The 22,248-nt window shown below is 48.5% G+C and overlaps 1 protein-coding gene across 1 annotated transcript in view; it reads left to right on the forward strand.

Moving 5' to 3' along the window:
* The first annotated feature begins 4,355 nt into the window (after positions 1-4,355).
* LOC149349127 (uncharacterized) overlaps positions 4,356-22,248 on the forward strand; it is a 94,330-nt gene continuing 76,437 nt past the window's right edge. Inside the window, exons 1-2 of the mRNA XM_089578077.1 lie at positions 4,356-4,400; positions 4,458-5,101. Coding sequence (XP_089434203.1) covers positions 4,513-5,101 — 589 coding nt within the window. The 5' untranslated portion in view covers positions 4,356-4,400; positions 4,458-4,512. The remainder of the gene's footprint in view (positions 4,401-4,457; positions 5,102-22,248) is intronic.

Genomic DNA, 22,248 nt, shown 5'->3' on the forward strand with positions numbered 1-22,248 from the left:
TAAGAAAATACATGATTAGGCAATTCTCGCGCAAAGTGGTCAACAGACATCTGACGTAATGTAATATCCAAATTATTCCATAGCTCGACTGTCCAAGGAAAAAATGAATATTTGAAACAGTCCAAAAACGGCATAAATGGCACAATGCAAGCGGGTTGGTACGGCGAGTGACACGTGCTGAAGAACTGGCGAAAGAAAAGAAAAAAGCGGGGCGTCAGCATAAATGCATTTGTTGATGATCTTGTGAAGAGTGATAAGGCGATCCCATATGCGTCTGTGTTGAAATGTGTCAAGTGATAAGGTGCGGGCATGAGCTGTGGGAGAGAACTGGCGGTCATAACGTTTATATATAAATCTTATTGCTTTTTTCTGCACATTTTCTAGTTTAGTGATGTCTTTAGCGAAGTGCGGTGACCAGACTGCCGAGGCGTATTCAAGCACAGGCCTTACCAGAGATTTGTACGCCGTCAACTTACAGTTTTTAGTCGAGTCCTTTAAGGTACGTTTTAAAAATGCGAGTTTCTTCAGTGCCTTGGAGCAAGTTAAATCGACGTGTTTTGACCAATTTAAGTTAGAACAAAAGGTTACTCCTAGGTACTTGAACTCGTTTACGTGCGTTAGTTGATGAGTGCTGTTAGTGTACGAAAAACGCAAAGGATTCTTCTTGTTAGTGAATGTCATCGACACAGTTTTGCTGAAATTTATCTTCATCTGCCATGTGTTGCTCCAAGCACAGAATGAAAAAAACACATTATTTAAAATTAGCTGGTCGCATGCATTATTTATGTTTGAATACAGAACGCAGTCATCAGCATATAAAAGAATTTTAACACGTGTGTTAGCAGTTATGTGGACGACGTCATTAATGTAGATGAGAAATAGAAGTGGCCCTAGAACTGATCCCGGCGGGACGCCAGATGTTACAGAGACAGACGCTGATTGAGAGTGATTGAAGGTGACAAACTGGGATCTTAACCGTACATAGTCCTTGATCAAGCCTAGTAGTGGAACGCCGTGAGTCCCTTTGAGAAAAGCGCCAAGTTTAGTAATGAGTTTACTATGAGAAACCAAATCGAATGCTTTGGAGTAGTCGATAAAAATGGCGTCGAGCTGACCGCGGTTATTTAAGCATGATGCAATGTCGTGTGAGAATTCAATTAACTGCGTGAGTGTGGAGAACCCAGCCCGGAAACCATGCTGATTATTACAGAGAAGATTGTTGTTAGACAAGTACGACACAATATGTTTATGAATAATGTGCTCTAATACCTTGAAACAAGAACACAACAAGGAAATTGGTCTATAATTGGAGAGGCATTGTTTATTACCGGACTTAAATACTGGTACTACATTAGCTATTTTCCAGACTTGTGGAACGGTTTCGGATAGGACGGACTTTTGGAAAATCACAGTTAGCTAGCGGGCACACCACTCAGGATACTTTTTTAGAAACATATTGGGGTTTCTGCCCCATAGGTGAGTACCGGTAGGATACAGCTGTTGTATACTTTTCTCTTCAGGGATATTGGTAAGCTACCATTCATGATCCGAGAGAAACTGCCATATGCGCCCCACCCCATTCTTATTCGTCTAGTTATTTCCCTCTCATGATCCGGATATATATGCATATATCCGGATCATGGGCATATGCTTACATGGATGAACAGCTTGCCGGAACTCGTGCTTCGATGATCTGTCGTCGCCGTCAACCGGAATCTGATGTTCTTTACGATACGGAAAGGCGTCTGCAGACTGCAAAAGAGGCAGGCAGAGCCCGATTACAAGCCGAAGAGGAGCGCGAAGATTGACTCGAGAAGAAACGTGCTCGACGAGAGCGGAAAGGAGCAGCCGGGGCTGCGCGTGATTCGACCGTCGATGATTGAGCGAAGATTCAAGCCGGAGGCTCCACAGTGTAAATACTACTAATCGATATGCTATAAAAGAGCTGAACCATGTCTAGCCTTGCTTAACTGAGCTTTCGCTCGTCTTACTAGCTTCAGCCGGGTTGAACCACAGGAAATTTTTTTTTAATTTGCTGTTTTCGTCAATGTGCTTTTTTCTCGTGCGTTTATGAATCTCTCCTTGATTAAAACCACAAAGTAATAAAGAAAGAGATATCCCTTATGCTGCTTGGTTTCTGTGGCTGTTGGCCTCCGTCATGCATTAACCAGCACTCTTTTTCACTCCCTAGTCTGCTGAATAGTGCAACGAGGGCCCCGAATCTGGCAGCCTTGATGTCATACGAAGAGGGTTCGACCCCGTTCCTATGTGGCACTCGCTGTACGTTGGCCGTTAGGCTCGAGGGTGGCACTGGTGGACACTCTCATGGTTTGGTTACACTGCATATGAATTCCCCCGACAGCACAGATTGGACCGCAGCCGACGCGGCTCAGTTGGTACAGCACCGGACGCGAAATTCGGAGATCGCGGGTTCGGATCCCGTCGACGCGTGGTCGTTTTTTCCTGCTTTTATTAATCTCCCATTGATGAACACCACAAATTAAAATCAAAAACTCATCCCCTATGCTCCTTGGAGTGGGTGGCTGTTAGCTTCCGTGATGTATGTCACATCGAGCACTTTTTTCGCCTCGCTTGTCTGCGGTGTAGTATAATGTCAGAGTGGCCACTGCAAACCGGAGGACAGGAAGACAGCGAAAATGGCTTCTGAACGAAACTTTTATTGGGGCTGATCTGCGTTCTCAGTGGACTGAGTCAGTTGGCGGCGGCGTAGCAACAAGCGTGTTCGTCGAACGCTTTCGGCCGTGCTCAGTCTAAAGCTGATAGCGAACTTTCGAGTTAAAGCGCGCGAAGTTACATTTTGGAACAATGTAGAATCGGCTCCACCTGGGTGCGATCAATCGAGAGAAATCTAGCCCCGTCTTGCAGCACAAACACTACGATAAAGTGGCGTCATGCCATATATATATATATATATATGGCATGACGCCACTTTATCGCAGTGTTTGTGCTGCTCGGGAAGAGCACCCTGGGTCACAACCCAACGTAAGCAACTCGAGTCGCACTGATGGCAGTACCTGCCAGAGGAGGGCAATGGCTCATATCCCTTGACCGAGGAGAAGAAAGATTCCCAGGCATTTATGAATTTCGCATATATGGCCATGAATCCATTATCGCTACCCGAACAACTGCTATCCCTGAATACCGGAACCGATTGAAGAGCCTAACTGCTGGCGCACTTAATTCGTATTTGGGCTGAGATTTTTTCTACACGCCCGCCGTTGCTATCTTGGCTCGGAAGTTTACACACTTGGCAATGTGAAGCGCACACAGCCATGAAGCCACATGAGGTGCTGCTGCGCCCGTACATCGTGGGTGCTGTGCAGTTGGCACTCCTTCCTCGAGCCCACTAGTATCGATGGCTACCCTTGACCGGGTTTGGCCTGGGGAAGAACAAGCCAGTGCAGTTGAGCTTACAAGTACAAGAGCACGCTCGCATCTGGCCGTGGCTCAGTGTGCAACCGGCATCAAACTTGAGTCATGATATGGACAAGCCAGCTACAGTTGACTTTGCGCACAGGACAGAGACATTATCACCCATTCCGTCCTCCCGGCCACGGCTTCCTGTGCAGGCTCGTATCCCCCTTGGCTTCATAGGAACCGTGGGCACCGCCCAACAAAAAAATTCTGGACAGGTGCCTGTGTTTGCCACAAGCAGAGCACTGGTAGGCAAGCAGAGTAAGACCACGTGCACGACGAACGGAGTAGTCGTCTGCGGCACAGATGGTTGGACTCCACCACAAAAGTAATGGCATCCACACCAGGTGGCGCCAGCATCAAGTGCGGAACTTGGAGTCCCCGGTAGCAGAGTGAAGGACTATTCACAGTCGCGAAATTGAACTGAAGGAGACCGACAGCTTTTCAAGACAGCTGGTCTCAGCCACGAATACCAACAGGGAAGCGAGACTTAGCCCGAGATCTTAGCGCAGGTTCATTTCATTCCAAATCACCCTCGCTCGTGTTTACTCTCTATAGCCGGATAGCAGCAAAAAAGGTGCTTTTCATTGTCGAAGAATCCAGCCAATGGCGTCAGCCTACTCTTGTGAGCGTGCTGGTGTCACAATGCAGGGAGACGCAAGACGATAGTCCCCTCCCTGTCGGGGACATTGTCACGGCACTCCCGGCATTGTCACGCTAGCAGGTTCATGAGCCGATGGCTGGAAGGGGAAACTTTTTTCTCGCACTACAGGAGTTGTTGGCCAAAGGTCGGCACGTAGCGCGATCCTCTTTTGGGATGGCGGGGGAGGGCGGCCGGCGAGGGCCGCGGGGGCGGTGCGTTCCGGAGGCGGCGCCGCGGCGCCCATTGGCGCGCAGCACGGCCGCCCTCGCCGCCGCAGTGCGCCGCCGGACGCGGAGCGTGCTGCGACCACGACGGGCGTCAGGTGAGCGTCGCGCGCGGCACCCTCCGCAGCCACTGGACTCCGCTTCTCTGTGCGCAGCGCGGATGGCTGCCGGCGCACTGCGGCCTGGGCGGCGGCAGCCGCGGGCCGCAGCATGGCCGATGCCGACATGACGAGCGGCGCCGAGGCGCGCAAGCGGCGCCGCCTGAGCGCCGTGCTCGACAAGCTGCGCAGCCGCTCGGACGACGACGCCTTCTCCCCGCCGTCGGACTCGTCCTCGTCCATGTGCGGCTGCCGACAGTGCGCCGCCGAGCTGGACGCCCCCCTGGACCTCTCGCTGGCGGCGGCCGCGGCGCACGTGTGCTCGGCGTGTGGCCAGGCGTTCGGCCAGCGCGACCGGCTCGCCAAGCACGTCGCCTCGCGCCACCGGGCCGCGGCGAGCGACGGGCGCGCCTACGCATGCGACGTGTGCGGCCGCTCGTTTGCGCGCAGCGACATGCTGACGCGCCACATGCGGCTGCACACGGGCCTCAAGCCGTACACGTGCCGCGTGTGCGGCCAGGTATTCAGCCGCAGCGACCACCTGAGCACGCACCAGCGCACGCACACCGGGGAGAAGCCGTACAAGTGCCCGCTCTGCCCGTACGCCGCCTGCCGCCGAGACATGATCACGCGCCACATGCGCACGCACGCGCGCTACGAGCCGCCGGACTCGAGCGGATCCAGCCTCGACGGCGACGCAGGTGAGCACTACCGCGCCAATAACGCTGCGCGCAGCAGCCTTATTGGCGCGCCTTCTGCACGCGTAGCGCAGGGGAGCCCAGCGTGGCAATCTCATGGGCGCGACAGCTGCCGTATTTCGGCCACCTGGTCCCATCGGAGGGGCTGTGATTGGTAGTGCTGCCCTGAAATTGTTTCTTTGGTCTCCCTGTGTGTGTTTAATGGCGTAGCAGACTGGCAGGCTTCGCTGCAAAGGAGATGTGTTATTTCAACCGCACAAGCGAGCGATTGTGGTTGCGGTATTCTCATGGACTCCCATTTTGCCAAGGCTGTCTCGTTTGGCAGCTCATGTTTGGGTGTAGATTCATGAAGAAAAAAAGCAGCGCACACTTGCACACAACGAACAAGGAGGGAGATGGTGGTGTCTCGTGGATTGTCCAAGTGTGCGCTGATTTTTCGTCTCTCGTTTTGTACTCAATTTTGAGAAGCTGAATGCTTGAGATTCAATCTGAGTACGGTTCCTGACTACAGGGACCTTGACTAATGAAGCCTCCTCCACCACTGCAGCATGCCATTTAGAGTATCTTTTTGTGGGGATGTCGGTCAGGTCAAGGCGCCGCTTCTATGTCTCAGTGTTGACTCTCCTGCTCTAAGCACTGTTTTGCTGACATTTTGTTTTGCATTAGATAAAACGTTTTGAACCATTCAGCGCGGTGGTCAGTCGCTGATGGCTCCGTCTGAATGCTGCTTTCGAAACCGCGCCACCAGCACTCATCGAGGCGCGAGCTCCGCTTGTATTCCGGGACGACAAGCGCGTACCAGTGAGGCCCACGGAGATTTCTTTCCGGGGGTCTGTTACCAAATGTTTGGCTTTTTTCACCTCACGAGGAAGAATTCTTCAGGTGGGCTGTTGGAGAGCGGTCGCTTCTGTGGTCGCCCACGTGGTGCCTACAATGGGTGCACTGTGTTGCGAGGCATTCGAGACGTCCTTTGCAGTGCACCTTCCTTTAGTTTGAGAGAGTGTGGAAAAACGGCGGCTTCCAAAACGCTTCCCAAGTGTTCTCTTTCGCCTGCCGCTCCCTAAATACACCATGTGGCTTCACGGACTGCGACCACTTTTCGGTTAGGAGTTGCGTCCACTCATAAATAGCGCAGTGGATGCCGTCATGATCTCCCGCGGGGTCCAAGAGACGCGCGCGAAGAAAGGCCACAACTTGGCCAGATAGACTTGTGCATCGTGCCGATTCAGAACATGAATGAGCCCTCACCTCACGACGAGTGACAGCATGACTTGTGTCAACTCTGCTTCTTCCGCATCGGCCGTTTAACGCTATACCTGGTATGCTTTCTAGCAGGCTATCTCGGTGCAACAAGTGATGCAGTCGTTGTAATACGCGCTGAATTGTAAGGACTCAGGAGCTGCGAATACGGACTGGAAGGGGGCCAGGAGTTACGAAGCCGTCTGCTACAACCAGTGCTCAACGAGCGCATATTTTTATTATTTTTTCTTTTATATCTTCTACGCCCTTCTCCCACCAAGCCCCTCATAATTTACAGTAGCATTTCATGGCATGGATAATCTTTCATTACAGAGGTTCTGTCTTTACAACCAGTAGTGCGCTTAGGGCGAAAATGCAGGGAGATTAGCCGCTAGTCCTCCAGCTCTTGCTGCTCATGCTACAGACATTTTCACGACCCTCGGGATCTGGGAATTGTCGCTTGTGTTTTCTGAAAACGGAGGTGTTTTCTAGCAAAGCCGAAAGTTGGGCAAGTTGAATAACGTTCGTGATGTAACAAGAGCGCACAAGGGACGGAAAGGAAGTGACTTCCATATATTGCGTGTTTCAGCAAAAACCCCACTTGCGAGTTGGCGCTTGTCTGCGTCGTTTCCTTTCCGTCCCTTGTGTTCCTTAATTGTGCGCTATTGTTACATCATGAAGGGCGTTTTCCAGGTCGGGCGTACACTCTTTGCAAGTCAGATAATGACTTGCAATAAACGTTGAAAATCTTTGCCCTCACCCGCATTTTTTATGTACTTTGCACGCTCCCGCAACCTGTCCTTAACACACCTGCCAACGTTCACTTTTCCATGCCGTAAGGGAATTAGATATACGGCGCGTATGCGCATTGAGGAAAAAGTTTGCCTCCGCTCTGCTTGTGGGGTGCAGAAAACACAACGTCGTAACGCTGGCTCACCTTTTTGAAATTTATGTGTGACGGCCTGCATCTTTTTGAGAGGGCGACCGAAGTGAGGAGATGCAGCGATCAGCTGCGCTTCAGCTCGATGGTTCCACGCATCTGGGATGCAAAATCAGCCGAATGCGTTCTTTAGGCAGCAATAGAGACGAGCTCAGAGACGACAGAGTTTATAGCACCAGCAGAGGCCAACAAATTTAGAACCGCATATATAAAAATCTGATCTGAGCATTTATTCATCCTTCACCCACAGCGCCATTACAGTGGGGCATTTGGAATTAGGTGATCACCTTTGCTCCAAACACAGCCTTTCTACCTTCACAATTTAAAACAACTGAAAATAACCCGAGACTTTAAGAACATTCCCGTCCATAATGGAGACGATCGGAATGAGCGAGTACTAAGAGGCCTTCCAGGGACGAATGTATGTACCCTGCTTTTGCAAGTGTGGCGTCCTTTCATATTGGACGCAGGTTGGCCGTAAATAAAAGGATAGAAGTTGTAAACAACCATCGACTGGAACTACGGCAGTGTTTTGGAAACCAATGAAACCATATCTGTGCATAGAATGCTGAGCGCATTCAAGAATTAAGTCATGGGGTGAAGAATAAAGAGATTTTTAATGTCATTTGAAAAATCCGGGTAACTGTTGTCTATGTTAGTGTTAAAAAATCGGGACATTCGTCACGCACCATATTATAGAGATAATGAGGGGGCTGCAGGCAGTCACGCGCGGAAACATTGGCATTGGCCTGCTCATTGCAAAATTACATTTCAAAAGTAATTAATTTACATTACGAAGTGCTTGCAAAAACATAATTAAAGGACATCACCAATCGCTATTCACAAAGAGTAATGACACATTACAGTTAATGTCAGAAAATAATTTTCACATATACAAAAAGTGCATTGGACGCAGCTTTTGCAATAATTTCAGATTTCTAAATTTACCGCAGGAGCAACTGAACTTGAATGACGTCGAAAATTTTGCCCTTCTCTGAACATACAGGGTGCTTTTCACCACGCTGCCCTTCTACTGCTGCATTCAACCTGGATGATGGCCAACTTTTTTAGCCTCGAGTAAAAGTAAAAAATCGTCACGAGTCAGTATGCTTCCATCAAGCGCTGCCCAGGCTCCCAGGCGGCCCATTGCATTCCGGCTCTGCTACTGACATTCCTCAAGAGGCTCGTGACGCAGAATGTCTCGCTTCGTTTGCAGTCACTCCTTTTTCCACTGGAGAGTGTGTCATTAGAAGTTCATTCGTTTGCGCTCGTCGCGGGCTCACATCTTTGTTCGTATTCCCTATCTCGGTAGAGCAGAGTCTGTTGGCCGGCAGGGCCTGTTGCTGCGTGCTGTCTTAAAACGTCTCGGAAGTTGGTGGGGTAACTCCGTTCCTTTCCTTGGCTAATCCTGGAAACGTGCTACAGTATATCATACAGTGGGTGACGAAACGTCGTCTTCGAGGAATAATTACCAAGGAAACTCTCTTCGAGTCTTGAGAGGGCCCCTATTTTGTTTGTAAAGCCTTCCTTGCCTTTGAAGGCGTGGTCCGTGGCAGTTCCTGGTACTACTCACGTAATCTCTATGGCAGCACACTGGGATATAGCGGAGAGAGAGGACAAGCGCTGACTTTCAACTCAACATTATTTTGCAGAGCGAAGGTGGTAACTGCAGAGGGTGCTATAACAAACAACAGCTACAAAAAACCATACCTCGGCGCCATAAGGGGTGGACGGCCACTCACTCGCACTCACACTCACGTCCAATCAGACTCAAAACCACTAAATCACATTCATGACCACTCCGCTCACAGCCACTCACTCACACTCGCTCTCATGGCCACTCGCGCTCATAGCCACTCACTGACACTCGCTCTCATGGCCACTAACACTCTAAACCACTCACTCACACTCATGACCACTCAGAGCCACTCACTCACACTCACGTTCACTCACACTCACAACCATTCAATCACGCTCATGTCCACGTTCACCCGCCCCTATAGCACAGCCTGGGTCGCACAGATGTGGTGGTGAGCCCCCCGGTGCTCGGTCGATCAGTTTCGTCAATTTTCACAGTTTCGATGCTCGAAGGAAGTGGTCACTGATCACTCACCTTCCATGGCGCGAGCCAATGTTACGCACATTGCTGAGATGATAAGTTCCTGTTTAGCGCCAGCTAAGATGCTTAGACATGTTTTTGAACTGTGGCCAAGCGGCAATAATATGTTCGCCTTGACAACGACGTGTCCGTGAGTATGCATGAACACCTTGGAGGGAAGTGGTGACTATGAATACTCTCCGAGGTCTGGGAAATCGAGTGTGTTTTTGAAAACTTGCAGCGAGTTCCTCATGCAAAGGAAAATGGCTGGAAGGGGCCAAAAAATACAGATTTGGAAAAATGATCCATAGGGGAGTGGCCGTTTTCAACCCCTTTACAACAACCCCTAGAGGTAGCTTGGGGTCATAGATCTGAGGAGGGCTGGCTTCGTCTACCGATATGTGGACACGCCTGCGTTGCAATATGTTGTCAGCGATGCACATCAAACATAATGAAGAAAAGAGCAAAGAAAGAAAAATTAAGAGTTCATGACGTCGAGCGACTGGATGAGCCGTTTGCCCAAGGCCCAGAGCCTTCGTTTTCACTTAGGGCTCTAGTTATATACCCTAAGGCTCCGCCCCTTTACCAGGCGGCAATTGAACACGACACAGAGATCGGCACAGTACAGCACAGCACTGAGGTACCTGGTGCAGAGTACACGCGTGGGAACTGGCGAGGAGGAAACGCAAGTCCGCAGCTCCTTCGCACTGCGGTGCAACATCACTGCAAGCAGCACGTGTCTGTCGAATACAGGTGCGGCGTAGACATGTTGGCGCCGCGGCGGCATCTGCGCCGGCAGCCTCCGATTCGTTCCGGTTCCTCTCAGACGGGGTGAATCCTTTCTTCCCCTGTCGTCGGGCCATCGTCGGTCGCTTCTAGAAGGGAAGGTCGTTCGCACCGAGCCGAGCGTGGGAAGAGCTCCATCGGCCACTTCCCTGCTAGTCATCCTTTTTGGTGGGGTCATCTTGGGGTCAAACGACCTTTAGAAATTTCCACTGCTGAATCCGCCACCGTTATCATCGCGGGTCTCAAGTTGGGTCGTAACAGGGGATAGAATTGCTGAAATCGGAGCGCGGAAACAAAAGTTATTCCAATGGTCATGAAAAAAATATAGCGCACTAAGAACAGAGAAGGAAAACTGAACAACGCAGGCGCTTACTCCCAACTGGGCGTTTATTCAATAAATGCAGAAAAAAGAGAGAAAGAAAAAAAACCACAAACAGAAAGAAAGGCCATAAGGCAGGCGCATCAGGATGAGAGTCACTCAGGTGCGTTAAGATAAGAAAACTCCTTTTCATTCAATACCAACAGTGGGACAGCAACACATGTATGCTCATTCCTTCGGATATGATAGGCCTCTGAAACCTCTCTAGTTAGTGGATTTGGTTGCGGAAATAACATTGTGGTTTTATCAAACAAAGGCTTGCAACCGCTACATTTGGAAGAGTCCTTAGCAAGATTGGAACAAGGCGGCTTATTCAGAGACAAAAGGTGCTATTGCAGACGTATACATTGAGGCAACGGCCAGTTTGACCAATGTAGGCCCGGCCACATGAAAAGAGATGTGGTATCTTTTGCACACCTGACATAGTGGCTCGCTTGGTGCACCGCTTCGTTTTTTCACGCATGCCGCTGCTGGATCGCGCTGCAGCCTTCGCGCAAATACAGCTGACTTTTTGTAATTTATGGAAAAACCTGTGAACATAAGGAAGAACTGCAACATTTTTCTTCATCTTCTCCTCCTCTAAACCCGTAGGATTAACCCTATTTATATCTGTAACTTTTTAAGCACCTTGCTAGAGGCTATAGAGACAGCACATCCTCTGGAAACCCAGCCATTCTTACTGTATTCACTTGCTCACAGAAGCTATCTTTCATTGTGTGAAGGCACGGCTGGAGCAAAGAAGATCCTAAGCAGGCGACCGAGAGAGGTTTCACTGATCTCGGAGAATACGTACAACACACATGGTTCTGCATAAAAGGAAGCTTGATGTCAAGAAACTGCAAGCAATCATTTGTAGGCGTTTCAAATGTAAACTGCAGACTACGCCCATATTCTTTAAACATAGCAAATACATATCTGTCGACGAACACCAGATTATCATATACATACGTGAAAATCTTTTTTGGAAGGCCATTGCAATTCTTTTCAACTCGAGACAGGAATATATCACTGAGGACGGGAGCTAATTTGGAACCCGTACGTACGCCTGTCTTCGGAAGGAACTAACGCCCATTCCAGTCAACAAAGGTCGATGAACGATAAAAAATAGAATTTCTAAGAGCGAAGGAACCGAAACACCACAAGCATTAGCAAAGGCTTGTTCATCGTTATCCTCATGCACTCTCTAAGAAATTTTATCAGAATATCATGCGGCAGCTAGTAGAAGAGATCTTTAACATCAATGCTAAAAGCAGAGGCTGCTTTGGAATTGTGATTCCTAAGGTATTGCACAACAGCCAGAGAATTTCGCGTCTGATAGGGGTTCGCTATAGTAAGACCTCTATAGTAGTCTTTTTCTCGACCGAAAAGGTGACAATACTGACAGACATTATATTTTAGAACCCTTTCCCGAGTATAGAAGAATCAAGTTCGAACTGTACCCCCAACCAATCGAAAAGTTCGCGGCCAATTTGGTGGCACCTCATATGCACTCTCGGAAATCGCCACAATGTTACATCACCATCGGCGCGAAACAAGTATATCTAAAGCAGGTTATAATATTAGATATTACCAATTCGACCATCTCAGCCTCAAGGCATCGCCATGACTGATGATATGCGACATCATCATCAGCAGCCTGACTGCGTGCACTGCAGGGCAAAGGCCTCTCCCATGTCTCTCCAATTTTAACCCTGTCCTTTGCCAGTTGCGGCCACCGTATCCCTGCAAGCTTCTTGATCATCCGTCCACCTAACTTTCTCTCGCCCCCTGCTACACCTGCCCACTCTTGGAATCCACTCCCTTGCTCTCGAGGACCAGCGGTTGTCTTGCCTTTGCGTTAGAGGCCCTGCCCGAGCTCCATTCTTCCTCTTGATTTGGACTGTGATGTCATTAACCCGCGTTTGTTCTCTCACCAACTCAGCTCGCTTCCGATCTCTTAATGTTAAACCTATCATTTGTCTTTCCATAGCTTTCTGCGTTGTCCTTAACTTAAGCAGAACCCTCTTTGTTAGTCTCCACGTTTCTGGCCCATAGGTGAGTAATGGTAAGATGCAGCTGTTGTTTACTTTTCTCTTGAGGGATATTGGCAAACTGCCATTCATGGCCTGAGAAAACCTACCATATGCGCTTATTTCCCTCCCATGATCTGGATCAGCGGTCACTACCTGGCCTAAGTAGACATATTCTCTTACTACTTCCAGCCCGTCGCTATCAATTGTAAACTGCGGTTCTCTTGCTAGACTGTTGAACATTCGGTTTTCGGCATTTTAATTTTTGGATACAACGTTCTGCTCTGCCTTTCTAACTAATTTATCATGCTTTGCAGTTCAAGTCCTGAATTACTTAGCAAGGCAATGTCATCAGATTACTCAGGCATTCTCCATTAACTCTTTTCCCCAACTGTTCCCAATTCAAGCCTCGGAATACCTCCTGCAAACAGGCGGTGAACAGCATTGGCGAGATCGTGTCTCCCTGCCTGATACCCTTCTATATCGGAGTTTTGTACCGTAAGCTACACTACGCGGGTTGGAAGGAGCTTCGCGTGCCCTCTGCGCCGACCATACTGCGCACACGCGGCAGCCGCGTGACGTCACGAGAGGCGCAACTGTTTCTCCGCCGCCGGCGCGCGCGCTCCTCTCTGATGCCGCGCCGGTCGGCGCATTCCAGAGGCGTGACGTCACAGTCTTGGCAGACGCGGCAGACTGCCGCGCCGCTCGCTACTGCGCATGCGCGAGGAGGGCGCACCGTACGGATATAATGCGTGGGACATGCGGTTGATGCAGTGCGCTCTACATGGAGATTGAAGAGAGTCGAGCCGCTGCCAGTCGGCGGAGAAGAGTGGAAAACCTCAAATCCTCATACCCAGAGGTTGTCGCTTGGCAGTTCACCGCTTTCGCTACGTATATCCGGACATAGCAGAGCTAAGCCACTGCCATTTTTTTTTATTGCTGACGTTACGGAGGAGTATGGTAGCTATGCAGTCGTTATAGATATCTTCCAATCTCTTCTACGCAATGCCTGCATGACAGCTGAGGCTTCCAGTGGGTCAAATGCTTTCTAGTAATCAAGGAAGGCTATGTATATAGGTCGGTTATATGCTGGGCATTTCTATATCACCTGAATGATAGTGTAAATATGGTCTATTGTCGAGTATCCTTTCCGAAAGCCTGCCTGGTTATTTGATTTATTGAAGTCTAAGGCAGTCCTGACTCTATTGGTGATTACCTTAGCAAATACCTTGTAAGCTGATCGGTCTGTAATTTTTCAATTCCCTGGCATCCCGTTTCTTAAGAATTAAGATAATGTTAGCGTTCTTCCAAGCTTCCGGTACCCTTGAGGTCACAAGGCATTACGTATACAGGGTGGCTAGTTTTTCTAGCACAATCTCCCCTCCGTACTTCAAGAGATCTGCTGTTACCTGACCCTCTCCAGCTGCTTTCCTCCTTTCCATTGCTTCTAAGACTCTTTACGCCCTCTTTCGTTACTGGCAGGATGTCCCATTGCTGCGCTCGACTGCCTCCCTCAGTAACTTGATGATTACATTCGCTACTGTATAGATTTGTGTAGAACTCTTCGGGTACTTTAACTATCTTATCCATATTGCTGATGACATTGACCTGTTTGTCTTTTAGCGCATACGTCTGGTTTTTACCTATGCGTACTTTCTTCACCGCTTTTAGGCTACCTCCGTTCCTTAGAGCATGATCGATTTTCTCCATGTAAACTTTCTTATGTCGGCTACCTTGCGCTTATTTATTAACTTCGATATCTCTGCTAGTTATATCCTGTCTGTGGAGTTAGACGTCCTCATGCTTTGGCGTTTCTTAATCGGATCTTTAGTCTCCTGAGATAGCTTGCTGGTATCCTGTCGAACCATCCTACCACCAACTTCTGCTGCTCACTCCGCAACGATAGCTGTGAGATTATCGTTCATTATTCCAACATTATGGTCACCTTCCTCAGTTAAAGCAGAATATCTGTTCGGCAGCGAAGTCCTGAATTCCTCTACTTTGCCTATAACCGCTAACTCGTTAATTGGCTTCCGCTTCACTAGCTTTCTCCGTTCCCTTTTCAAATCGAAGCTAATATGAGACCTTACCATTCTGTTGTCGCTACAATGGACCTTTCCGAGGACTTCCACATCCTCTACGGTGCCAGAGTGAACGCAAAGTATGAAGTCTGTTTCATTTTTAGTCTCACCATTGGGGCTCTTCCAAGTCCACTTCTTGTTTTCTCGTTTTTTGAAGAAAGTATTCATGATCTGTAAATTATTTATGCGTATGAACTTTACTACTAACTCTCCCCTGCTATTCCAAGAACCTATGCCATAGTCACCTACCGCCTGGCCTCCAGGCCGCTTCTTGCCTACCTTCGCATTGAAGTCGCCCATCAGTAGAGTGCACTGTTATTTTACTTTCTTCATTGCCGATTCCGCGTCTTCATAGCAGCTTTCAGCGATCTGGTCATGATGGCTTGATGTAGGCGCGTAGGCCTGCACCACCTTCATCTTGAACCTCTTATTCAGCCTAATGACGATAGCTGCCACCCTCTCGTTGATACTATAAAACTGCTCTATGTTGCCAGCTCTATCCTGATTGACCAGGAATCCCACATCTAGTTCTCGTCTGTCCGGTAATCCACGATAGCATGGTAAATGTCCGCCCTTTAGTACTGTGTGTAAGCCTCATCTGTTCTCCTAACCTCGCTAGCCCTAATGACATCCTTCTTAACACCCGCTATTTCCTTGAACAGCACTGCTAAGCTAGCCTCGCTGAACAAGGTTCTAGCGTTAAGCGTTGCCTGCTTCAGTTTCCAATGGCGGCCTGTCCGGAGCCAGAGACTCTTAGCACCCTCCGCTGCGTCGCAGGTCTGACCGCCGCCTTGGTGAGTTGCTCCGCAGCTGCTGGGGGCCGAGGGTGAATTGGTTGGTTCATAGAAGGTTGCGGCTAAGTACTACACCAGGGTGGCCAAATTCTGTTCTGGTGAGAGAGTGAGTTGTCGGTTCTGGTCACCGAGATCAGGCCGCACCCCAGGCCTGGTTATGCAATTCCATCGACACGCGGATTTTTTTTTTAACCCGGTGGAGAATTGCACCAGAATTTCAACCCCAGTCGTCTTGCACGCGAGGCGGATGCTCTACCTCTAGGCCATCTCTGCATATACATACAAGAAATAAAAACCACATGCTAGATTTGGTCAAACGTTTCAGGGAATCCCCTAAGGTGGAGTAGATTTATAATCAGGGAGTAATTAATCATTGGCATTTACCCAAGCGCAGCAACGCGGTTACAGAGGAAAGCTATGGAGCTTTCTCGGAATCTTCTCAGTTGAAGGCAAATCCGTCCTGGTCCGGGGTTCGAACCAGGGACTACTGCTTCACCGCTCTCTAGCAACTCAGCTAAGCGGGACGGCAAGGCCATGGTAGGGCGAGAGCGAATTGAGCAATAATTGGAAGTGGGAACAGTGTTAGTCATATGTTTGATTAGATTTCCGACGGAGGGCTCCTTCAAGTACATGATTGTTCTGTGGTAAAGTTTTGCTTTTTGGTATGGGGTACGACTTTGTTTACGAAAATTAACCGCTTTTATCTCCTTCAAAAGAAAGCTGTTCGAAATGTAATGAATGCTCCTCGACTAGAACACTACGAACCGATTTTCAATGAACTTCGACTTATCCGTTTGCCACAGCTGTACGAAACTTTACTTCTACGGCGGTATAAAGCCTGCGTTGATAAAACTAATTGTCCAGTGATAAAGCCAGCCTTGCAATGCAGAGAACCAAAATACGCTACGCGAGCGACATGAAAATGGCATGTACCAAGGATACGAACAAATTATGGTTGCCGAATGTTGAGCTACACTCTATCGTGTCATTTAAATAACGTGTCCGGAAGGGTCAACACCTAATACTAGATTGGTTATTTTTGTTTCTTTTGTTTTCCGAAAGTGCCTTCTTATGTACCACTTCAGTGCCTCTGTAGGGTGCGTCGGCCTCGTCAAGCCGTTCCATTGGCTTTTTGTCGCCGCACCCTAGCATTGTCGTGATGTTAAATAAAATGATTCTGATTCTGATGATAGAAACAGGAACTTGTGATATTACCTAAAAGTGCGCTTGCTTTTACCGTCGTTTCCAGGCTTCAGTCGCGCTTGTGCAGTTTAAGAGCCGGGCCAAGTAGGTCAGGTTCTTTGCGTAAGCAACAGAAGGCTCTGCCGGTTCCGCGTCCGGTCCAATGAAAAAATTACGACCAGAGAAGAGCTCCATAATGCACACACGAGGGGACATAAAAAGCCTACACGTCCACTGCAGTGCTCAACGCTAGTTATTGCTGAGAAGCAGGCAGTCACATTTTCAGCAGCAGGTATTGGAACTATGCGTAGGTTAGCTCGATCCATGTAGGAGGCGTGACAAGATACCTTTCTGCAAGTGGAAATGCGAGATTTGATGAAAGGATCCGACACAACCCGTATCGGCTCATTGCACCAGCGAAGATCTTGGGCCCATGACAACGGTGAAGGCTTGACAAAATCCACGGCTTGACAAAATCAAAATTCTAAGCAGGAGCAAAGATAGGTTAGCTGGGGAATTATCCGAAACATTTTTCATCAAGGCAAAAGGCGACATGTGTGTCAGCACCACTTCTGTCTCCCTGCATGCCAGCGAATTCAGATTGCTTAAAAATAAGGGACGAAATGCGTGCCGCGCACATTAATCTACCTTTGCTGTCATCTTTGTCATCTTGGCCTTTCCTTTTGTGGTCTGTCGCAGATGCGCATGCGCTCACGGTCGTCTTTTCTTGTATGTTCTACGAAAAACGTGTTCAATAAACATAGCTGTTGTCAGCGCCCGTCCTGTCATGTCATCTGTGTATTCGTCCTAAAAGTTAGCTCTGCTTAAATTTTAACGAAAGAAAATGCATAACCAACTAGCCCTGCAACGTGTTTTACTAAGTGAACTTTCTTCTACTGTGGGCCCTTTCTTTTGTGTTTCTTCTGTCAAGCCTGACCCTTTGAAGATTGTGAGCGGCATCGCAGTCGCCACCTGCAGAGCAAGGTTCATCGCCTTCTGTCTCAGGAAAGGACTCATACCTTTAGAAGTGAGTGCCCTTTTTAAGGCGGAAGCCTTTAATGCCTCATCGTTGTAAGCAGGAGCTGTCGACAGAAATGTCACGCTTTTCAGTCGGTCGAGACGGTCGTGACGTCACAGTGCGTGAATTTCAAACGGGGCCAATTGTACTTTCGCTACTAACCATGCAACCAATTAAAGGGATCGTATAGTGATGCTCCAAGTAAGTTTGACTGAGTTTAGTTAATTGCTTACTTAACCAACTAGTCCAATTAACCTTTCTAGTCAGACCAGATAAATAAATAAATCCGAGTAAGAAATTGGCCGAGCTTGGGAATCGAACCCCGGTCTCCGGAGTGCGAGTCGAGCACGCTACCACTCCGCCATGCCAGCTCGATGGTTTGGAATGAACAAAAGTGCGTCTAGTGAATACGGTGTCTTCGTTCACTTCCATCTTCCCCCCTTCCCGTTACGGCGAGGTTTAGGTGTCCACCGAGATATGAGAGACAGATACATTTCCTTTCCTCAAAAACCAATTTACCCACGAGCAACGCGTATTTGTCCGCGTTTCAGATTGGTCCAAATTGTCGTGACGTTACCACGCACGAATTTTGACGGGTGTCCACCGAAATATGTGAGACAGTTACTGTGCAACTTCCTTTCCTCAAATACAATTTTCGACTAGTGTCCACCGAGATATGTGAGACAGTTCTGCATAATTTCCTTTCCTCAAATACAGTTCTCATTTTCTTCATTACGGCCCCCTCTTCTTTCACTCCACTTCCTCCCTTCCTGTACCAACACCCTGTACGTTGCGATTCGGGTATCCACCGGGATGACAGAGAATTACAGCCCCATTTCCTTTCCTTAAAAAGCGTTGCGTTCAAAGGGCAACGCATCGCGCCGAACGGGTGGTGGCATTCCGTGGATTCCCTGGCAGCGCTACAGCATGCTGTCGCGTTCCACTCCTAAAGGCGAAGCTTAAGCGTCATTAATTGGCAGTTAATTAATGCACCAACAAAATGTGAAGTGAACAATCGCGTAGCAGAATGCAGCACTCAGGCTTTCGCCTTTCACCACTTTAGCCGCTAAAGTTCCTTGTAATTGTGGGTCCATTACACCGTCTTTTGGGCATGCAAGACGCGTAAGCAAGGTGTTGAGAGCAGAGATATGGAGGAAAGTGCGTTTGTTGCAACACTGGCTAGACCTGGTGTGTTTTAGTGAAGACGTGGAATGGTTGGCCAAAAGGAAGCTACAGTCCCTACGGCGACAGGCAGCCCGGACCACTGAGTCGTTATGGGCGTGCATGTTAAAACAAGCCCTCCACACTGGTGTGAAGCCTACTGGAAGAGGGGATGCTAGGAAAGGACCAGTAGTGCTTGGCAATGTTACCCTACCCAAAGACATCACGGACGTCCTTGAAAAAGGCCGAAATACTGCTTCGAGCCCAGCGTGTCTATTCAAGAGCTGTTGGCCTTTAATCGCCGCGTAGCAATGAAGGCGGAAAGAGAGAGTGAAGACAGGTGCGTCCTGTACGGTGTCGACAGCCTAGCGAGGACCACATAGGAACAACCCGCCACAAAAGGGAAAGCACTCACTGAGAAGGTTGTGGCGTATTGCAAGAACAGCGGACTGTCCCTCCTGCAAGCAGACAAAGAAGGTTGCTTCGTCGTTGTACCGTCTGGTATTTACAGCGAGAAGGCGATGCAAGCAATAGAGAAGAACTTTGTGGCAGTTAAACCGTCGGCAACTCGTATCAAGACCAAGGCAGTTGGCCTATGTAAATCCATGGAACTCGAGAGCCTTGCAAGAGCTATTGTGGGCTGTCGAGTGAATACTTTGTCCGTGTTTTTCGCGGTGAAAACACACAAACCCGATGCACCCTTCAGGACGATTGTTAGCGAGAAAGGGACCTGGCAGCAACATATAAGTAGGTTCATGCTTAGGCACTTAAATAATCTGGTTCTTTGTGATCCCTTTGCCACCAAGAATTCATTGGAAGTTGCCAGTATGTTGAAACGAGAGCAGATTGGATATTCCTTTTCCATAGATGTTGAAGATCTTTTTTATTCTATACCACATAACGACCTGTTTATTGCTGTCAGACAATGCATTGAAGCAAACGGTACTATCGCATTCCAGAATACAGCCGGCTTAAGTGTAGATAGCTTCATGTCACTTTTAGAATTTTATATCAAAGCTACTTTTATCGAATTTGACAACCGGCGCTATCTACAGCGCCAGGGCATTTGCATCGGATCATGCGTCGCTCCAGTTTTGAGTAACATTTTTCTTGCATCATTCGACAACGCTTTGGCTTCACTAACTGACGAAGGCAATGTCCTGAAGAATTTTAGATATGTAGACGATTTTTAGTAATTTTCAAGAAAAGTGACCAAGACCGGTATGAGGAATTTGCGATGAATATTTTAGAACAATTTGTACAACATGGAAAAGGGCGCTCTTTTACCTACGAGTTACCTGTGTTTAACTGCCTCCAGTTTTTGGACCTGAACATCATGCTCGGAGAAAAGTGTGTATGCTGGTGCTACCGCCCTAGAGCCAAGAAAGATTTTTTTCCTTTTGATTCGGCCCAGTGAAAAACTGTTATGAGGGCTATTGCGACCCTTTCTCTGGAATCCGCACTTGCTAAGTCGTGCCCTCACATTATGCAAGAGAGCTTTTGGGGCGAGGTAGAAAGAATGCGAAAAGCAGGGCTCCCTGATCACGTGTTGACAGCTGTGACCGAGGCACTCCTACAGAAATTCAAGGGAAGGCAGAAAAAGACACGCAGAAAAGAAAGACCCGGGAACGCCAAACCAGTGGTTATGCCATACATCCACAAGGTGTCCCATAACCTAAAAAGAGTGGGCAACAAGTACGGCGTCCCGATGGTGTTCTCTGCGCCTTGTAACCTGGCTAAGATGTGCCCAAAAGTCAGCAGTAGTGGCCTTGCAACATCCGGCTGTGGAACAAAACACGCTAAGCCCTTTGTCCGGTGTGCCACGAGTGTTGTCTATGAGATCACCCTTTCTTGTGGCGAAGTGTACGTTGGCCAGACAGGGCGTTGTGTTAACGAACGTGCTAGGGAACATGAACGAAGTTTGGGGAACGCATCAGACTCATGCCTGAATCTACCCGCCCATTGCCGTTCTTGCAAGGACCAAAACGATGAGAACTGTGAGCCACGGCTTGACAAAATCAAAATTCTAAGCAGGAGCAAAGATAGATTAGCTCGGGAATTATCCGAAGCATTTTTCATCAAGGCAAAAGGCGACATGTGTGTCAGCACCACTTCTATGTCCCTGCATGCCAGCGAATTCAGATTGCTTAAAAATAAGGGACGAAATGCGTGCCGCCCACATTAATCTACCTTTTCTGTCATCTTTGTCATCTTGGCCTTTCCTTTTGTGGTCTGTCGCAGATGCGCATGCGCTCACGGTCGTCTTTTCTTGTATGTTCTACGAAAAACGTTTGGTTTGGTTTTGTGGGGTTTAACGTCCCAAAGCGACTAAGGCTATGAGAGACGCCGTAGTGGAGGGCTCCGGAAATTTCGACCACCTGGGGTTCTTTAACGTGCACTGACATCGCACAGCACACGGGCCTCTAGAATTTCTCCTCCAAAGAAATTCTAGCCGCCGCGGCCGGGATCGAACCCGCGTCTTTTGGGCCAGCAGCCGAGCACCATAGCCACTGAGCCACTGCGGCGGCCTGCGAAAAACGTGTTCAATAAACATAGCTTTTGTCAGCGCCCGACCTGTCATGTCCTCTGGGTATTTGTCCTAAAAGTTAGCGCTGCTTAAATTTTAACGAAAGAAAATGCATAACCAACTAGCCCCGCAACGTGTTTTACTAACAACCGCAGGAACAAAACAAAATAATAAAACAATAAAACAGCTGAATGCAGCAAGTGGTACAATCAATTAGTAAAGCTAAACAGACATTTGGGTTAGAAGGTCCTGAAACTTGTTAAGATCCCTTGTTAATATCTATTGCATCGCGACTGTGGCTGTTTTTTTAGGAGACGAAAAAGTGAAGTAACTTGAGAGACGCATGTGGGCTGGAAAAAAATAGAATGTGGTAAAGGCAAAATGCACAATGCCGCTTCTGGAGAAGGTTTAGAGCTGCCTATCTCAATGAAGAAGTCATTGAATTTGTGTACCATTGATCACACCAGTGTACTAGTGACTTCTGTACCATTGATCACAATGCAGGTATTGCCGCTCTGTGCATTTTGACTATTGAGAGCCTTATTTAGGGTCTTCCTCATTAGGTCGCTTCTATGATGGCAGCAGGTCTCTAACTATTACATCGGTTGGGGACCTCGAGATCCTTGCACAGCCAAGGATGGCTGCTGAGGTTGCCAACCCTTTTTAAAGCATTTACCATAAGTCTAATAAGGGAGTAATTACTCATTGACGTCCACCCGAGCGCAGCCATACGGCCACAAAGGAAAGCTACACAGCTTTCACAGAAACTTCGCAGTTAAAGAAAAATTCGTCCTGGTCCGGGGTTCGAACCCGGGACCACCGCTACACCGGAGCAGTCGCTCTACCAATTGAGCTAACCGGGACGGCAAGCTTATGGTAGGGCGAGAGCGAATTGATCTATAACTCGAAGTGGGAACAGTGTTGACCAAATATTTT

This window comes from Amblyomma mixtum, chromosome 3 (assembly GCF_055824585.1).
Source record: "Amblyomma mixtum isolate Tamu chromosome 3, ASM5582458v1, whole genome shotgun sequence".
Classification (NCBI taxonomy): Eukaryota; Metazoa; Arthropoda; class Arachnida; order Ixodida; family Ixodidae; genus Amblyomma; species Amblyomma mixtum.